The following is an 18,806-nucleotide window of genomic DNA, read 5'->3' on the forward strand; positions in this document are numbered from 1 at the left end:
CGAGGGGTCCTCGCCTGAACTCTGGGGCACCACAGCCCAACAGCGGGCCCTGGAGCTCCAAACCCCTTTCCCAAGCTAGCCGGGGCAGTGCACGTGGCCTACCACAGGCCAGAAGTGTACAGTGAGGCTGCCCTCCCCGTCCCCGGCAGAGCTGGAGGGAGAGCACCTTGGCTGGGATAGCAGGGACTGTGGGGGACCAAGGAGGGTGGGGAGAGGGACCGCTCACTTCATGGTCAGGCCCGCTTGGTCTCTGCTACACCCCCCAGACACTGGGACCTGCCAAGTCTGCTGCGGGGCGACTCGCCCTCCCCGGGGTCCCAGCGCAGAGGCCAATGCCTCAGAGGCAGGGAGGAGCCGCACCATGCAGCTGACGCAGATACGGCCCTGCCTGGAATACCAATGAGGAGCTGGGGGATCCGCAGGGAGGCCACGCTCCAGGGGCTGGCTTGGATCACAGCCCAGCCCAATGCAGTTCCAGCACTAACACAGGGCCCAGGGGACAAGAACGGGGAGGAGGGACAGTGAACAGCGTAGGCTGGGATCAGCTACAGTAGTGCTGGGCAGTGTGACCTTAAGGCCTCCTTCCCTCTAGCCCTAGCCCCAGCCCCAGCCACCAAATCCATGGGGAGCCCTGCCAGTAAGGCAGAAGCTTTGCAGGACGGGAGGCAATTCCCCAGCAGGGCTCACAGCCTGGCTGCGTAGAGCCCTGCACCAAGGGCTCACTGCCAGCCCCAGGGGGAAAGGCACCCTCACACCAGGCACCTCCTTGCCCTCCCCACACAGCCCCTCTGCAGTGGCACAGGGACCCCTGGGCAGCTCCTCAGCCGGGAGGTGCACCAGCACAGACACATGGTGCCTGGGGACGAGAGAGGGCCCCCTTCTGCCCCCAGAGCAAGGGCAAGCAGCAGCTGTGCTCACTGGCATGAGGGAGCAAAGCCATGCTGCAGCCTGGTAGCAAACAGGCCAAGGACAGCCTCTGCCCCCCGAGGGGAGGGGTGTGAGAGTGAGGGCAACCCCACAGAGGACTCAGAGACAAGGGCTGATGCCTCAAACGGTCCTTGGCACTCCCTGCGGAGTCAAAGGACCAGAGGCTGTGGGCTTTCTGCTGCCACCCAGGCCATGCCATGGAGCTGACCTGGTGAATCTCAGCAGGCTGCTGGGAGCTGTGGCTGCGTGGAAGGGTCCGTGAGCAGCTGGCAGGCTACATCACGCCAGTTCACTAAGGCTGACGGCAGAGTCCTTAGGCTCTGGAATTCAATTTGCTTCAAGGTGGGGGATCCCTCACTCTCACAGACCTTGGGAGACAGGCCAGTCCTTGCTTACAGACAGCCCCCCAACCTGAAGCAAATACTCACCAGCAACCACACACCACACAACAGAACCACTAACCCAGGAACCACACTCTGCAACAAAGCCCGTTGCCAACTGTGCCCACATATCTATTCAAGGGACACCATCACAGGGCCTAATCACATCAGCCACACTATCAGGGGCTCGTTCACCTGCACATCTACCAATGTGATAGATGCCATCGTGTGCCAGCAATGCCCCTGTGCCATGTACATTGGCCAAACTGGACAGTCTCTACGTAAAAGAATAAATGGACACAAATTGGACATCAGGAATTATAACATTCAAAAACCACCCGGAGAACACTTCAATCTCTTTGGTCACTTGATTACAGACCTAAACATGGCAATTCTTCAACAAAAAAACTTCAAAAACAGACTCCAACGAGAGACTGCTGAACTGGAATTAATTTTCAAACTGGACAGCATCAAATTAGGCCTGAATAAAGATTGAGTGGATGTGTCACTACACAAACTAATTTCCCCCATACTAATTTCCCCCTACTGTTACTCACACCTTCTTGTCAACTGTTTGAAATGGGCCACTCTCATTATCACTACAAAAGTGATTTTTCCTCCCATGGTGTCCTGCTGTTAATTAAATTGGCTCGTTAGCCTGACCCGCCACTTGGCAAGGCAACTCCCATCTTTTCATGTGCTGTGTATTTAAACCTACTACTGTATTTTCCACTCCATGCATCTGATGAAGTGGGTTTTAGCCTTCGAAAGCTGATGCCCAAATAAGTTTGTTAGTCTCCAAGGTGCCACAAGGACGCCTCATTGTTTTTGCTGATACAGACGAACACGGCTCCCCCTCTGAAACCTGGCTCAATTTTTGTGACCTCCCCTTTGTGATAAGTGTGATGCTGGCATACCAGCTCATGCAGCAGCGTATTCAGGTCAATTTACTGGTGTATTAGGATAGATCCAAGTGATAACTGGGTAAGCGTATTGGGTGTTTAAACTTCATAAAACTAAGGGGATGTTACACGCGTTGTTTTTACTTATCTGTGTCTGTCCTAATGTAATAACAACCTGGGACTTCGGGACACAACCATTGACACTGTAAATGCCCTCGGAACTGAACAACTCACCAGCCATCAAAGACGCCTTGGGGAATGCTAAGGAAGGACTCTCAGAAAAGGTGCTAATTCCAAAGCAAATGGCTACGGTGTGTGACAAGCGGCGGTCAGAGACTCCAAGTGCATTGCTCCTTGCTCATCCTAATCAAAGGAAAAGCTCCCCATGGTAGAGAAATGGTCAGCTTGTCTTCTGCCAGAAGATGATACAAGAAGGAATGCAAAGGAAGATCCCTCATCTCTGGACTATTTGAATTCTTACAGGGAAGTGCACCAGATGCAAAGCGGAGATACCCAGCTCCTGAAATACTTTTGGGAAACTGGACATTTATTACATCACTGCCACCATTCGGTGTTACAGACTGACTCACCTGTGCAGTTATTGTACCTGCTTTAACCTCTCAGTAACTCTCATTTGTTTCCTCTTAGCTAATAAACCTTTAGTAAGATTACTATAGAATTGGCTGCCAGCATTGCCTTTGGTGTAAGTTCCAGACCTGATGTGGTTTGATTCTTGGTTTCAGTGCCCATTATCACAAAGTTCTGTTTGTGTCGGTGGAAGATAGGCTGGAGACTCTTAGGTCTTGTCTACACTGCGACGTTGTCGACAAAACTTTTGTCTTTCACAGGTACTTAAAAAAGCCCCCCCCCACAAAAGACAAAAGTTTTGCCGACGCAAGTGGCAGTGTGAACATGGCTTTGTCGGCAGGAGCGCTCTCCTGCCGACAAAGCTAACACCGCTTGCGGGGCTGGAAGTATTTATTTGGCAAAAGTGCCAACAAAATACCGACACAGCATTTACACACGCTGACTTTTAGCGACAAGGCTGTGTCGACACAGCCTTGTCGCTAAAAGCTGCGTAGTGTAGATAAGCCCTAAGATAGGCTGGAGGGGACTGTCTGTTGCTGAAATCTAATTACACAACACACCATCCACTTGGGGTACCTGCCCTGTTTCTGACAGGCTGCCCTGAGGTCGGCACTCACAGCTAGGAGTCACTCCAGACAGCATGGCAATCACGCTTTGGCCAGCCCAGTGCAGTAGTCAGGCATCTGCAGGCCTATCAGGGTGGAAACCGTGGGATGCCCCTCCGCTCTCGGCTTAAGAACATAAGAGCTGCCAAACAGGGTCAGATCCTGGTCCATCCAGACCAGCGGCCTGCCTCCACCGGCGGCCTGTACCAGAGCTTCAGAGGGAGCATACAAAACAGTGTGATTTTTGAGAGAGCCACATGTCTTCTCCTCCCAGATTCTGGCATGCAGAGATTTAGGGTCACCCTGAGCACAGGGCTGTGTCCCTGACTATCTTGGCCAGTAGCCAATAGCCTAGCCTCCATGAACTTATCTAGTTCTCTTTGGAACCCACTTATACTTTTGGCCATCATAAGAACCCATAGCAACGAGTTCCACAGGTTAATTGTGTGTTACATGAAGTAATACTTCCTCTTGTTTGTATGTCATAGACTTGCTCTCTATTAATTTCATCAGGTGACCCCTGGCTTTGTATTGTGGGAAAGGATAAATAACATGCCTGGTGTGGAGACAGTGAACAGAGAAATGATTTTCTAGACCTCTATTATCCCCCCTTTGTCTTCTCTTTTCTAAGCTGAACAGCTCTCTCCACGTATGGATCATCTCTGTTGCCCTTCTCCGAACCTTTTCCAGTTCTACTATACTGTAGATGGGGCAACCAGAACTGGACACGGTATTCAAGGTGTGGGAGTACCACACGTGTATATAGTGGCATTAGGATATTTTCTATGGCTTCCTAACATTGTTGGCCTTTTATACCGCTGCTGCACGCTGGGCTGAAGTTTTCAGAGAACTATCCACGTTGACTCCAAGATCTCTTATCGTCTGCAAACTCAGCCACTTCACTGTTCACTCTTTTATCCAGATCATTAATGAATATGTTGAACAGCACTGATCCCAGTACAGATACATAGGGGACTGCATTGCTCACTGCTCTCCATTGTGAAAACTGACCATTTATTCATACTCTTTGTTCCCTATCTTTTAACCAGTTACTGATCCATAAGAGGACGTCCCCTGATATCCCATGACTGCTCAGTTTACTTAAGGTTTCAGAGTAGCAGCCGTGTTAGTCTGTATCCACAAAAAGAACAGGAGGACTTGTGGCACCTTAGAGACTAACCAATTTATTAGAGCATAAGCTTTCGTAGGCTACAGGCCACTTCATCGGATGCATAGAATGGAACATATAATAAGAAGATATCTATATATACACATACAGAGAATATGAAAAGGTGGAGTAAGAGGCTAAAGAGTCTTTGGTGAGAGATCACATCAAAGGCTTTCTGAAAATCCATGTACACTCTAGCCACTGGAAAACCCTTCTCTGCATGCTTGTTCACCCACTCAGAGAATTCTGACAGACGGATGAGGCAGGATTTCCCTTTACAAAAGCCCTGCTGACTCTTCCCCAACAAATCATGTTCACCTCGGTGTCTGATAAAAAAAAAAAAAAAAAAAAAAATTAACTACAGTTTCAACCAACATGACCGGTAGGCTCACCAGCCTGGAAGTGCCAGGATCACCTCTGGAGCCCTTTTCAGAACATCAGTGTCACATTAGCTACGCTCCAGACACATGGTCCAGCAGCGGATTCAAGTGACAGATTGCATCCCACAGCTAGGAGCTCTGCAATTTCACATCTGAGTTCCTTCAGAATCCTTGGGTGATGCCATCTGCTCCTGGTGACTGATTACTATTTAACTTATCAATTTGTACTAAAACATTCTATTGACACTGCCTGTTTGGCAGGCTTCCTACTTCTGATGTACTTTAAAAAATCCTCACTGGGAGTTTTTGCATCCCTTTTCATCTTTGGCATGTTGCTTCTCAATTCTTTCTTGGCCTGCCTTATTACACTTTTATACTTAACCTGCCAGAGTTTGCTTTCCTTCCTGTTTGCTTCACTAGAATCTGACTTCTAGAGTTGAAAGGATGCATTTTCGCCTCTAATGGCCTCTGCCACCATGGCTGAACAGCCGAGTAGTATTCTTCTGGTCCTCTCATTGTCTTTTCTCCTTTGGGGCACCCATTATGCTGAGCCAGTACTATGGCCTTTTAAGCAGCTTGCAGGCATGTAACCCTCGTGTGCAGGGGCGCACCCTCACTCAGGTAGAGGAGGCTAGCAGGCTCCCTGGGCTCAATCAGCGCTAACCGGGCCAAGAGGTGGGGGGAGCTTAACAAGGGAAAAGCGTGAACAGGAAGAAGACAGCCGTACATCAGAGACTGCTGACCACAGAGACAGATCAGCCAACAGGGACACAGTTGCAGGCCTCATCACCCCTGAAGTGAATGGACTAGCTAAAAGGTAGGATGCCCCCAAGAGGAGGGACTGAAGGTAGACCCCAATTAAAAACACTACCAGCTGAGAAGCTAAGCCCCATAAGGGCAAACCCAAAAAACTGCCAAAGAGAGATCACCACTGCCTTTACTTGGATTCCCCTCTCTCTCTCAAGGGAGGGGCAGAGTAATGGGACCCTTGTTTGTTTGGAGAACTCCTGGTGTGGTACAAACAGGGGCAGGACATAATAACCAACTGGAATCGGGGTCTAGTGGGGACTCGGGAGCCCTGCACCTTGCCACTGCTCCTTTTAATTTCCGGTCTAACAAGATGGGGAGCACAGGAGGCCAGGGCGGTGTGGCACAAGGGGCCCGGAGCATTTGTGTGCCACTGACAGCTCCTGCCCACCCACCCACCGACCTCCAGGGAGCGGGCTGATCCACTTTCGTGCTCTGCCCAAGGCACAAGCAGGTGAGATTCTGGAGAGAACGGCGCTGCTCTCCTATGGAACCCAGCCCCAGATCAAGTCCTGGCAGGTAACCACAACACCGGGCAACAAACAATGGCCCCAATGCAGTTGGAGAGAGGAAGCCTCTGTCCCCAGGTAGGGGAGGCCCAGAGTGTTTTACCATGGCCAGCGCTCCCCTGTGAACACATGTGAAAACCGCAGGCTGCCCCATCTTCACTGGGAGTTCACCTTGGGCTAGCAAACCCGTGGTAAGAAAGTGCCTTCCTCCTGCACGTGGACAGAGCTTTCCGGTGAACAGCCACAGTGGGCTCACAGCTGCAGCTGGCCTACCACACTCATAAGCACTACTCCCTCTCAGCCCAGTGCCCACCGGCGCAAGCCACAGGAAACAGCAGGGCTGGCATTCAGCATCCTCCCCCCCAGCTCCCTGACTCCAGCCCCCGGCACAGCCCACAAAACTGCCAACAGCTCTGGAGGTGCCCAGGGCTCCCTGCCCCTCTCCCCGAGCAGCCCTCAGGGAGCCCCCGTTTCAGAGCACACTGCTGCTTGTACAGCTGGTGCCTTGCAACATGAAGTCTGGTGAGAGCTCCGCGCTGCTCAAACAGGACCAGGTGCAAAGAAGAGCTCCTAGGATAATCGGGGGAACGGAGGGCCTCTGTGCCGAGAGGAGACTGGCCTCGCCAAAGGCAGGCTGAGCAGGGATGGGATTGCTCTCTCCACATGCAGCAGGGCAGTACACACCAGGGAGGGAGAAGAGCTGCTGAAGCTAAAGGTCAATGCTGGCCCAAGAACAAACAGAGATAAATCAGCTGCGAGGACACAGGCTAGCGCTGAGGAGTGAGGCTCTGGGACCCAGTTAGCTCTCCTGCTCCACTGGTTTGAAAATGGCTCTTGGCAAGTTTGTGAGCAGGATGACGTGAGGGGGCTGCCTGTGCTAGCAGGGACTGGCCACGACGACACACACACTCACCCCTCTGCCCCCCGGAGCTCCTGCGATGCACCGAGCTCCATCCCGGCACACTCCCTACACAGCCGGGGCAGTGCAACACAGCCAGGTGGCAATGGCTGGCAGGGGCAGGGCACGCAGCCCCGGCCACGCCGACCCCACCGGTAGGAGGAGGCGACACCCCTGCCCCAAACCCAACACTCGTCGTCACGTTCAGTCACCTTGGGGTCAGGCTGCAGAGCTCTGCCGTGAGCAGCCACTGAGCGACCCCGACTGAGCTGGGGACCCTGTTCAATCCTGCGCAGCTGGAGGCCGAGCCTCATGGGGGATGGGGACTATCACCGCCCTCCAGCCTCACAAACAGCGGGAAAGGCAAGAAAGCTGCCAAAGCAGCAGAGTACGAGTGGATTTCACTCCCGGAGCTCCCAACACTCCCCCCACAGCACAGCCCAGGGGGCCTTTGCCAAGTGGCAGCCTGCGGTCAGAGATGGCTCTGTGTCTAGAGCCAGCCCCTCAGCCACCAGCGGGAAGCGAGCACGCACCAGGGCACAGCGTGAAAACTCAGCCAGGGGCACCAGACGCCCAAGAAGCTGCCAAATCCATTGCCTCAGACAGTCTGCTCCCCTGCTCCAGGCCCTGCTCCTCCAATGAGCAGCCAAGCAGGGAGGGCGTTCACACTCCAGCTCAACAAAACAGGAAGCTGGGGGCTGGCTGCCAGGTCCTGAGCCAGGCTGTGTGCTCCAGCCCCCTCAGACAGGCAGCACAAATCCCTCCCTCCAGGCAGCAAGCCACTGGGGCCAGGCATGTAGGGGTAGAGGGTGCCCTGCCCACACTGGGCACCAGCACCCACCGTGGAGGCCAGGCAGGGCTGGACTGTCCCGCACGGCTCCTCACAACACACAGCAGCTGCATCTTTAAGTCAGCTCCTGCAGAGTGGCAGCCAGAGAAGAGTGCAGGGAGCCTGGGGAAAGGGTCAGGGGAGAGACTCAGCGCGGGACCCTATCCCCAGAGCAGGCCAGCGGCTTTGCCCCTATGGGCCAGGCTAGGAGCTACAGCTGGGGCAGTTCTGGTGCCCTCCCTGAGCTCTTTCTAAGGGCCCTTTGGAGCACTGCCCGCCCTGGACACAGACAGGGCTGAGACAATGCAGCTATCCGGCGGCGGGGAGGGGGAAGAGGTTTGCAGAGGAGGGACTCAGCCCCTCCCAGAACAGGGAGCAACCCCGTGGATTCCAACCAAAAAAGAACTAAACCTAGCCGAGGCCTCAGCAGAGTCCCCAGCACGGTCCCTCACTGCCCCCAGGCCAGGAACACCGTGGGCCTGCGCCCCATGGCTCTGCACACTCGGAGGCCTAAGCCATGTGCAGAGCCGCTGGGCTTAAAACATGCCAATGGCTGCCTCCTCCCTTCCTGAGGGGCTTGAGGAGCCGAGGCCCCTCACTCCCCAGAATCCCAGCCATGGGGCTTGCTCCTGACGGGCTTGAAGCCTGGCCACTGCAGTCTCCGAGCCCCTCTTGGGCAGGGGACAGCCACAGCCGCACTCCCTGCTGGTCGGAGACCCCAGAGAAGAGGGATAGCTCAGTGGTTTGAGCATTGGCCTGCTAAACCCAGGGTTGCGAGTTCAATCCTTGAGGGGGCCATTTAGGGATCTGGGGCAAAAATTGGGGATTGGTCCTGCTTCAAGCAGGGGGTTGGACTAGATGACCTCCTGAGGTCCCTTCCAACCCTAACTTTCTATGTGAAGAAGCTCCTACACAGGATCGCTCTTGGCCTGCGCCACAGAGCACACAATGCAGCAGGCCCGGATACTGCCCTGGCAGCGTGAAGAGAACGCATGTCTCCATCCACACACAGCAGAGGTAACCGCACAGATGTGCGGCGCATCTGAAACACTCACCCAATATCCTGCAGCATCCAGTGCCCATTTCCGAGTGTCACCTCAGGACTCCCTCCCTCCAGAAGCAGCAGCCGAACACCCCAGGCTCTCCCCGCAACACGCATGCTGTCAGCTGCCCAACGTCACCTCACTGCCACTCACTGACCCTTAGTGAGAGAGCACGCAGCCTGGTGATGGGCGCCAGCAGCCTGGAAGGCCACTCCTGGTGAGCACGGCCCCTTCTGCCTCACCCACTGGGAGAGTGCGCAGGTAAGGGAGACACAGATGGGGGCTCAATCCAAGATGGTAGTCTTTCTGAGAGGGCCTCCTACAAGCGGGAAGCCCCCCAACTCTGGGTTAGAAATCCCTGTCATTTATTGGGGTCTCGCGGACACGCCACCAACCCCACTAGCCCTGCCACCTTGCCGCTGTTACTGTAAGCCAGCCTTCCCTGGCCTGGGGAAGGGTGTGCAAGTGACACAACTGGCCATCATTATGCCAGCGCTGTCCCCGACCAAAGGGAATAGTGTGAGAACAGCCAAGCCAATCCTTCCCATCGCAGGATTCCTCGCAGTCTCCCCGGGATAACAGCAGATCGGCTTTCCCATGGCTAAGTGATCATCCTCGTCCCTCTCCGGAGAAAGCCCTGAAGGGCCAGAGAGAAACTTGGCACTATTCTCAACAGGACATGGCAGATCCCAACCCTGACCCTCACAGATTATGCAAGCCAGTGAAAGCAGCGAGCAGTAAGGATGCAGCTGAAGGGCCTGGCTCTCTGGGGGAAAACACTGTTGTTCACAGCTCAGCCTGTTTGGGGGGTCTGAGGAACTTTGTTCACATAGCACTTGGACCTTTCTGCCGTGCAGTGAAACACAAGCAGGGGAGAATTCCCAGGAGCTGGTATTACCGGATACTGCACTGGTAAGACCATTATTGCAGCACTGTACTCAGCTCTGGGCTTCACATGCTTCGTACAGGATGCTCAAAAACTGAAGAGGGTTCAGAGCAGAGAACAAGAATGACTCAAGGGCTGGAAACCCGCCTTACAGTGAGAAATAGAAGGAGCTCGATCTCCTTAGCTTAGAAAAGAGAATCATAGAATCATAGAATATCAGGGTTGGAAGGGACCCCAGAAGGTCATCTAGTCCAACCCCCTGCTTGAAGCAGGACCAATTCCCAGTTAAATCATCCCAGCCAGGGCTTTGTCAAGCCTGACCTTAAAAACCTCTAAGGAAGGAGATTCTACCACCTCCCTAGGTAACGCATTCCAGTGTTTCACCACCCTCTTAGTGAAAAAGTTTTTCCTAATATCCAATCTAAACCTCCCCCATTGCAACTTGAGACCATTACTCCTCGTTCTGTCATCTGCTACCATTGAGAACAGTCTAGAGCCATCCTCTTTGGAACCCCCTTTCAGGTAGTTGAAAGCAGCTATCAAATCCCCCCTCATTCTTCTCTTCTGCAGACTAAACAATCCCAGCTCCCTCAGCCTCTCCTCATAAGTCATGTGCTCTAGACCCCTAATCATTTTTGTTGCCCTTCGCTGGACTCTCTCCAATTTATCCACATCCTTCTTGTAGTGTGGGGCCCAAAACTGGACACAGTACTCCAGATGAGGCCTCACCAGTGTCGAATAGAGGGGAACGATCACATCCCTCGATCTGCTGGCTATGCCCCTACTTATACATCCCAAAATGCCATTGGCCTTCTTGGCAACAAGAAGGTTAAGGGGTGACCTGATGACAGTTCATAAGCAGCTCAGTGCGGAGAACGGTTCTGAAAGCAGACAGCTCTTTAATCGAGCAGACAAAGCCAGAACGTGCTCCAATGATTGGAAGCTAAAGCTAGAAAAATTCAGGTGGGAATAAGGTGCACGCATTTACAGTTCAGGTAAATGACCACTGAATGGAGGGTTCTCTGTCACGTGGGATCTGAGACTGGAGAAACCATCGGCTCCTGTTCAATCCCACACTACTGGGCCATGCAGGTCAGACTAGATATCAGAAGGGCCCTGGCCAAAATTTTCAAGGGAATAAGGGAAGCCGGGCTCCTAAGCCCAGACCAAAGAACCCAGCTCCGGGACCCTGCAGCTCCTCATTTGAGTTTTTCAATCTTGGCCTATGAATCTATTCAATCTGTTCCCCAGAGTTGGTAGGGGGAGTGCCTGTGGGAGCCCTGCAAATGGGGACCGATTCGCGGATGTGGTTTTAATAGTTTCCAGGGAAGATGGAGTCAGACGCAGCACCGGGTGCTCCTAGCCCACACATATTTCTGTGGGAGCCCCCAAGAAGACAAGGATGGACTCAGCCCAGCTCTCAAGGCCAGGTGCCCATGTCACAGTTAGCACAGTGGCCAGAGCAATGTGGAAGCAACACTTTGCACCCAGCACTGCCACAGCTCGGGAGTTACAGAGGCCTCAGGCTCCAGGGCTGTCCAGCGAATGCTTCCCCCATTTAGATGGGCTGCAAGCTCCAAGTGCTCCCAGCTTGCTGGATGCACGAACAGCAGAGACTGAGGCTCACAGGGCACATCCAGAAAGACCCTCTAGGACAGGGCCATGAAGTTTAAGGCCTGAAGGGACCACAGATCACCTGGTCTGACCTCCAGTATATCACAAGCCACCAGCACCCACATACTGACCACAATGACCAAACAGGAAACCAGACGGTTACATGCCACAGGGGTAAACAGGAGAGGCCGAGGTGCACAAACTTCTGTGTCCTAGTGGGTGTCAGCAGCTCTGGGGAAAGGCCAATCTACAGAGGTAGGAGAAGCAGCCAATTGTCTTCTTCCCCCAGAAGCCCTTAGCGCCCCGCAGCAATGCAGGACGAAGACTCCAGTGCATGCTTCAGCCAGCAGCGCAGCCCACGAGGAGCCAAGAGACACGGAAGAGAAGGCGGGAAGAGTTTCCCAGCCCGCCAGGAGCCCAGGACAACAGCATCATTGGCTTGTTTTGAGCAAGGGAAAATAAGGCATCAAAGCCCTGAAGGCCCAGCCAGAGGGACCAAGAGGCAAGAAAGGCCAGGCTGGAGTCTGGGGCTACAGCAAGGAAGAGCCACGGGAACACAGCGTGTGAGACAAGCGATGAGATCACTAAAGCAGCAGGGCTAGTGCAGGCTGGGGAGCTGGGCCTGAGTTTCTCTCTCACCCTATAAAGAGGCAGGGGATTTTGCCTGCCAAACCTTACCCACCTGCCAAACCTTACCCACAACCCCACTGTCGCACCCTGCGACACAGACAGAGCGGATCAAGGAGGGAGGGTGAGCCAAAGCAGGGGCCCTGGGGTATGTGCAGTTCAATCCCACAGGGAGAGTTACCCCCAGGAGAGTAACATGCACTGGCCCTTAGCACCACTGGCCACATGCAGAAGGCCCACTACCAGCACATCACAGAGAGGGATAGGGGTCCACTTCCAACAGTCCTGCTGCACCCTGGCTTGGGAAGGGTCAGAGTGGGACAGTACCTCTCTCCTCACCTTGTCCCTTGCTCACTGCAGCCCTAGCTGGGGGGAATTCAGAGATTCTTAGACTCCAAGGCCAGAAGGGACCATTGTGATCAGCTAAGGCCTCAGCTAGAGTATGGTGTCCAGGTCTGGGTACCACATTTCATAGAATTTCAGGGTTGGAAGGGACCTCAGGAGGTCATCTAGTCCAACCCCCTGCTCAAAGCAGGACCAATTCCCCAATTTTTACCCCAGATCCCTAAATGGCCCCCTCAAGGACTGAACTCACAACCCTGCATTTAGCAGGCCAATGTTCAAACCACTGAGCTATCCCTCCCCCCTAATTTCAGGAAGGATGCGGACAAATTGGAGAAAGTCCAGAGAAGAGCAACAAAAACAATTAAGGTTTGGAAAACATGACCTGTGAGGGCAGATTGAAAAAACTGAGTTTATTCAGTCTGGAGAAGAGAAGACTGAGAGGAGACATGATAATAGTTTTCAAATACATAAAAGGTTGTTATAAAGAGGAGGGTAATAAAGGTGTATAGAAAGCTGGCTAGACAGTTGGGCTCAACAGGTAGTGATCAATGGCTCCATGTCTAGTTGGCAGCTGGGACCAGAAAAGCAGGGAAGCACTGCATGATGGGGGGGATCTCTGCTCCAGATGTTAATGAATCCACCCCTGCACACACTCAGCTCAGTAGTTATCAGACCAATTCTAGTAATAAATCCTGTACTGGTATCCAAAATACTGAAGCTGCCTAATTGCATTGTGAGCTCCCTGGAAGGATCACCATCCATAGCCAGGAATGATCAGTTCCTATCGTCTAGCCTGAACAAAACAACTTTGGTATTCTCCCTTGAGCTACCAGTTTATGCATAAACAAATCTAGTGTTCTCCCTTGAACCACTGCTCTTTCCCTACACAAACCCCTACCCATGCTCAAGTAAGCGTTCTGATGCCTGGATCCAACATCTGCATCAGTTCCATTGGGACTTCATCTTCTCCTGACGGATCGTGCTGGGGGCTCTGCCAGCACTCCGGACCCTCAGCTACCACCACCACCACCTGGGACCCTCGATCGATTCCAGCTTCACGGAGTGGTGAGAACCCAGCTCTCGCTCTTTCTCAGTCTAGTCTTCTGACCCTGACTGGTGGGATCAGTTCTAGTTTTCTAAACCTAACTTTTATAATCAAATTTAAATGAGATTTAATATTATCCCTGTTTTGTTTGTTTGGCTCCCCTTGTATGGTTATTACCTGGTAATAAATAACTTTCACGGTTAAGCTGGTGGCTTCTCTCTATCCCCCACATGCCCCCGGTGGGTATTTTTTGGCTTCCCCCATTCGCTCTGCAGCAACGTTCCTCATACCTAAGCTAAGATCCCTGGAGTGCCCAAAAATCCTGTGGGGTTTGCTCATCCAGTGGGTTACGACCAGAACAATTGTAACGTGGAAGTGGGGACAGGGACGTGCTGAATCTGGGACATTTGAGGGTGGCAGTTTGGAAGTGCTGCTCGACCTGGCCTGCTGAGCCCAGGGACATCTAAGGGGTCAGCTTGGGAGTGCTGATTGACCCGGTCCTCTCAGATGCACTCTGTTAACGTGTGTGGGTGTGTTCGTCTGATTCTGGGGCTGGAGGAACCCAGCCCTGGGGAACCTCGGTCCTGCAGGATAGCTCCACTGGGAGGGAACTTGCAGCAGGGAGAAGTAGAGCTCCATGTGAGAACACAAGTGACACAAGCAGTACATTGACAGAATTACAGGGAAAAAAAAAAACCATTCACACAGAAGAGTAACCCTAATAAATGGAAAGGAGGACTTGGGGCACCTTAGTCAGTCTCTAAGGTGCCCCAAGTCCTCCTTTTCTTTTTGCAGATACAGACTAACACGGCTGCTACTCTGAAACCTAATAAATGAGCGTACCCCCACGGGCAAAGCTGGTAACACTGTGTGATTTAATTATTAACCTATCTAAGTCATTAACCAACCAGGATGCTTTACTATCCAATTGTAGCTGATAAAATGATAATATCTGGTCAGTCATTTTGATGTGAGACCATAACATTAGATATATACACACACACACACACACTATTTCCCCGTCATACTGTTTAAATAAGACTATAGTAAATGAAATGATGAATTCACACTCCTGTGGCTCTTTTGGGGAATGTTGATTGCTAATTTGGCTCCTGAACCACTGAGGTCTGAGTATCACTGGTCTGGACAATACTTATTCCTGCCTCAGTGCAGGGGATGGGGCCAGATGACCTGTTGTGGTCCCTTCCAGTCCTAGGTGTCCATGACTGTAGTCTGACCTCCTCTATAGCACAAGCCAGAGAACCTCCCCCAAATAATTCTTGGAGCAGCTCTTTTTAAACAGCGTCCAAGCTGGACTGAAGCATTGCCAGTGCTGGAGAACCAACTGGCCACTGGGGAATTGTTCCAGCGGGTAATTCCCCTCACCCTTACAAATTTCCACCTTATTTCCAGTCAGAATTTGTCTAGCTCCAGTTTCCAGCCACCGGATCGTGTTGTACCTGTCTCTGACAGACTGAAGAGCCCATTGTTAACTATTAGTTCCCCATGTAGGTACTTCGACTGGGATCAAGTCACCCTTTCGCCTTCTCTTTGTCAGGTTAATAGATTGCGCTCCTGGAGTCTGTCACTATAAGGAATATCCTCTAATCCTTTATTAATTATTGTGGCTCTTCTCTGAACCCCTCTCCAATTTATCACCAACATCCCTCTTGAATTGTGGGCATCAGAACTGGACACAGGATTCCAGCGGCGGTTGCACCAGTGCCAGAAACAGAGATAAAATAACCTCGACTCCTACTTGAGATTCCTGTTTATGCATCCAAGGATCACATTGGCACTTTTGGTCACATCATCGCACCGGCAGCTCACATTCACCTGATCGTCCAACCCACCCCCCAAATCCTTTCCAGAGTCACTGCTTCCCAGGAGAGAGTCCCTTGCTCGGCAGGTACGGCCGCATTCGCCGCCCCGACATGTACATTTACATTGAGCTACGTTAAAAAGCATTCAGAGGGCTTGCAGGGCTGTCCGCTGGCGCAGACTCCCCGGAGGAGTTTCATGGTGGCTCTGTCCCCCCCACATCCAAGGGTTGTATGGACGACTTGTAACTCAGAACACGCAAGGGACACTGGGGGGCAGGCAGCTGGCACAACGGGTCCTCACACCCCACCTGCTGCAGGGCTTTCGGGAGCCCACAACCCGGCTCCTCCCGGGCTGGGGGGCAGCCGCTTGCCGGACAGGGGGCAACGGAAGGGCAGGGTCGATACCGAGGGCCAAACCACAACCCTGGGAAGCTAGAACTGAACAGGCAGCCAGAGGGGCAGAGCAACAGCCCCCCAGCCACAGGGCCAGCCCCACGCAGACTGACAGCAGCCCCCCAGCCACAGGGCCAGCCCCACGCAGACTGACAGCAGCCCCCCAGCCACAGGGCCAGCCCCACGCAGACTGACAGCAGCCCCCCAGCACTCAGCCCCCCGGGAGCTGCCTCCACGCCCCAGGACAGACCCCGCCCGCCCGGACCGGGACCCCCAGCACAGCCCCCCCCGATCACACCCCCAGACCAGCCCCCCCCCCGGATCATACCCCACACACACACACACGCGGACCATCAGCACAGCCCCCCCCAGATCACAACCCCCACACACACACCCAGACCCCCAGCACAGCCCCCCCCCCGGATCACACCCCCCCCCCACACACACACACCCAGACCCCCAGCACAGCCCCCCCCCCGGATCACACCCCCACACACACACACACCCAGACCCCTAGCACAGCCCCCCCCCCCGATCACACCCCCCCCACACACACCCGGACCCCCAGCCCAGCACAGCCCCCCCCGGATCACCCCCCCCCACACACACACACACACAGACCCCCAGCACAGCCCCCCCCCGATCACACCCCACACACACACACCCAGACCCCCAGCCCAGCCCCCCCCCCCGATCACACCCCCCACACACACACACCCAGACCCCCAGCCCAGCCCCCCCCCCCCGGATCACACCCCACACACACACACACCCAGACCCCCAGCCCAGCCCCCCCCCCCCGGATCACACCCCACACACACACACACCCAGACCCCCAGCCCAGCCCCCCCCCCGGATCACACAACCACACACACACCCGGACCCCCAGCCCAGCCCCCCCCCCGGATCACACACCCCACACACACACCCGGACCCCCAGCCCAGCCCCCCCCCGATCACACACCCACACACATACCCGGACCCCCAGCCCAGCCCCCCCCCCCCGGATCACACACCCACACACACACCTGGACCCCCAGCACAGCCCCCCCCCAGATCACAACCCCCCCACACACACCCAGACCCCTAGCACAGCCCCCCCCCCCGGATCACACCCCCACATCCCCACACACACCCAGACCCCCAGCCCAGCCCCCCCCCGATCACACCCCCCACACACACACCCGGACCCCCAGCCCAGCACAGCCCCCCCCGGATCACACCCCCCACACACACACCCGGACCCCCAGCCCAGCCCCCCCCCCGGATCACACCCCACACACACACACACCCGGACCCCCAGCCCAGCCCCCCCCCCCCGGATCACACCCCCCACACACACACCCGGACCCCCAGCCCAGCCCCCCCCCCCCGGATCACAACCCCCCCACACACACCCGGACCCCCAGCCCAGCCCCCCCCCCCGGATCACAACCCCCCCACACACACCCACCCGGACCCCCAGCCCAGCCCCCCCCCGGATCACACACACACACACCCCCAGACCCCCAGCCCAGCCCCCCCCCCCGGATCACACCCCCCCACACCCACCTGGACCCCCAGCCCAGCCCCCCCCCCGGATCACAACCCCCCCACACACACCCACCCGGACCCCCAGCCCAGCCCCCCCCCGGATCACACCCCCCCACACACACCCGGACCCCCAGCCCAGCCCCCCCCCCCGGATCACACCCCCCCACACCCACCCGGACCCCCAGCCCAGCCCCCCCCCGGATCACACACACACACACACACACACACACACACACACACACACACACACACACACACCCCCCCAGCCCCCCCGGCCGGACGGGCCCCCTCACCACGTAGGCGGCGGCGCCGCCCTCCCCGCCGCGGCTCTCGGTCTCGGGGACGGAGAAGTGCATCGTCCCGCGCCGCCGCCAGCTCGGGCCGCGCACCCAGCGGGGGACGCGGGCGGCGGATGGTACGGTCCGAGGGATGTACCAAGCGGCCCGTGCAGGGGGGAGCCGCCCGCCGCGTGCGCGAAAGGCCCGGCTCGCGGGGGCGGGGCCACGGCTTGCACCTCCCTCCAGTCGGGGATTGGTACGGCCCTGCCTGGGCGGGCTCCTGCCACCGCGGGGCGGCTCCGGCTCCTCCCTCCGCCCGGAGTCCCGCGCCCCCCCGCGCCCCCTCCCCCCCCCGCAATACACCCCGCCCCCCCGTACCCCACTGACCCGCCCCCGCGCCCCTCCCATGCACCCCCCGCCACCCCTTGACCCGCCCCCCACGCCCCTGCCATCCACCTCCCGCCCCCCCGCGTCCCCCACTGACCCTCCCCCGTGTCCCTGACATGCACCCCCCCGCCCTGCCCACTGACCCTCCCCCCCCAAGCCCCTGCTATGCACCCCCTGCCCCCCACTGACTCTCCCCCCTTGCCCCTGCCATGCACCCCCCTGCCCCTCTGCCCCCCACTGACCCTCCCCCCACGCCCCTGCCATGCACCCCCCTGCCCCTCTGCCCCCCACTGACCCTCCCCCCACGCCCCTGCCATGCACCCCCCTGCCCCTCTGCCCCCCACTGACCCTCCCCCCACGCCCCTGCCATGCACCCCCCTGCCCCTCTGCCCCCCACTGACCCTCCCCCCACGCCCCTGCCATGCACCCCCCTGCCCCTCTGCCCCCCACTGACCCTCCCCCCACGCCCCTGCCATGCACCCCCCTGCCCCTCTGCCCCCCGCGCTCCTGCCATGCACCCCCCGCGCCCCTCCCATGCCCTAAGCAAGGATATTTTGGGGTCCCACACAACACGTAAAAAGTGAATAAGGGGCCCCCTTGAGCTGCTTGGGGCCTTAAGAAATTGCTTAGTCTGCTTATGCTGAGCGGCAGCAGCTCTGACCCCCTGCACCACCCCAGTGACCCTCCCTTCAGCAGCCCGCCCCCAGTGACCAAGAGAAAGGTCTGTGAGGAAGGGTGGGAATGTTCTCTCTGAATACTGTGTGTGTGCCTCAGTTTCCCCTATGCCTTTCTTAAGTATCCAGGTGGTGGGATCAGGGGGTGAGATTGTGTCAGAGCCC

The 18,806-nt window shown here is 56.0% G+C and overlaps 1 protein-coding gene across 1 annotated transcript in view; it reads right to left on the reverse strand.

Moving 5' to 3' along the window:
• The window catches only part of SNX17 (sorting nexin 17), a 31,592-nt gene extending 13,816 nt beyond the window's left edge, over positions 1-17,776 (reverse strand). The window contains exon 1 of the mRNA XM_074947254.1: positions 17,596-17,776. Within this exon, the coding sequence (XP_074803355.1) occupies positions 17,596-17,658 (63 nt within the window). The 5' untranslated portion in view covers positions 17,659-17,776. The remainder of the gene's footprint in view (positions 1-17,595) is intronic.
• Positions 17,777-18,806: the final 1,030 nt, after the last annotated feature.

The sequence above is a fragment of the Natator depressus genome, chromosome 3 (genome assembly GCF_965152275.1).
Source record: "Natator depressus isolate rNatDep1 chromosome 3, rNatDep2.hap1, whole genome shotgun sequence".
NCBI classification, from domain to species: domain Eukaryota; kingdom Metazoa; phylum Chordata; order Testudines; family Cheloniidae; genus Natator; species Natator depressus.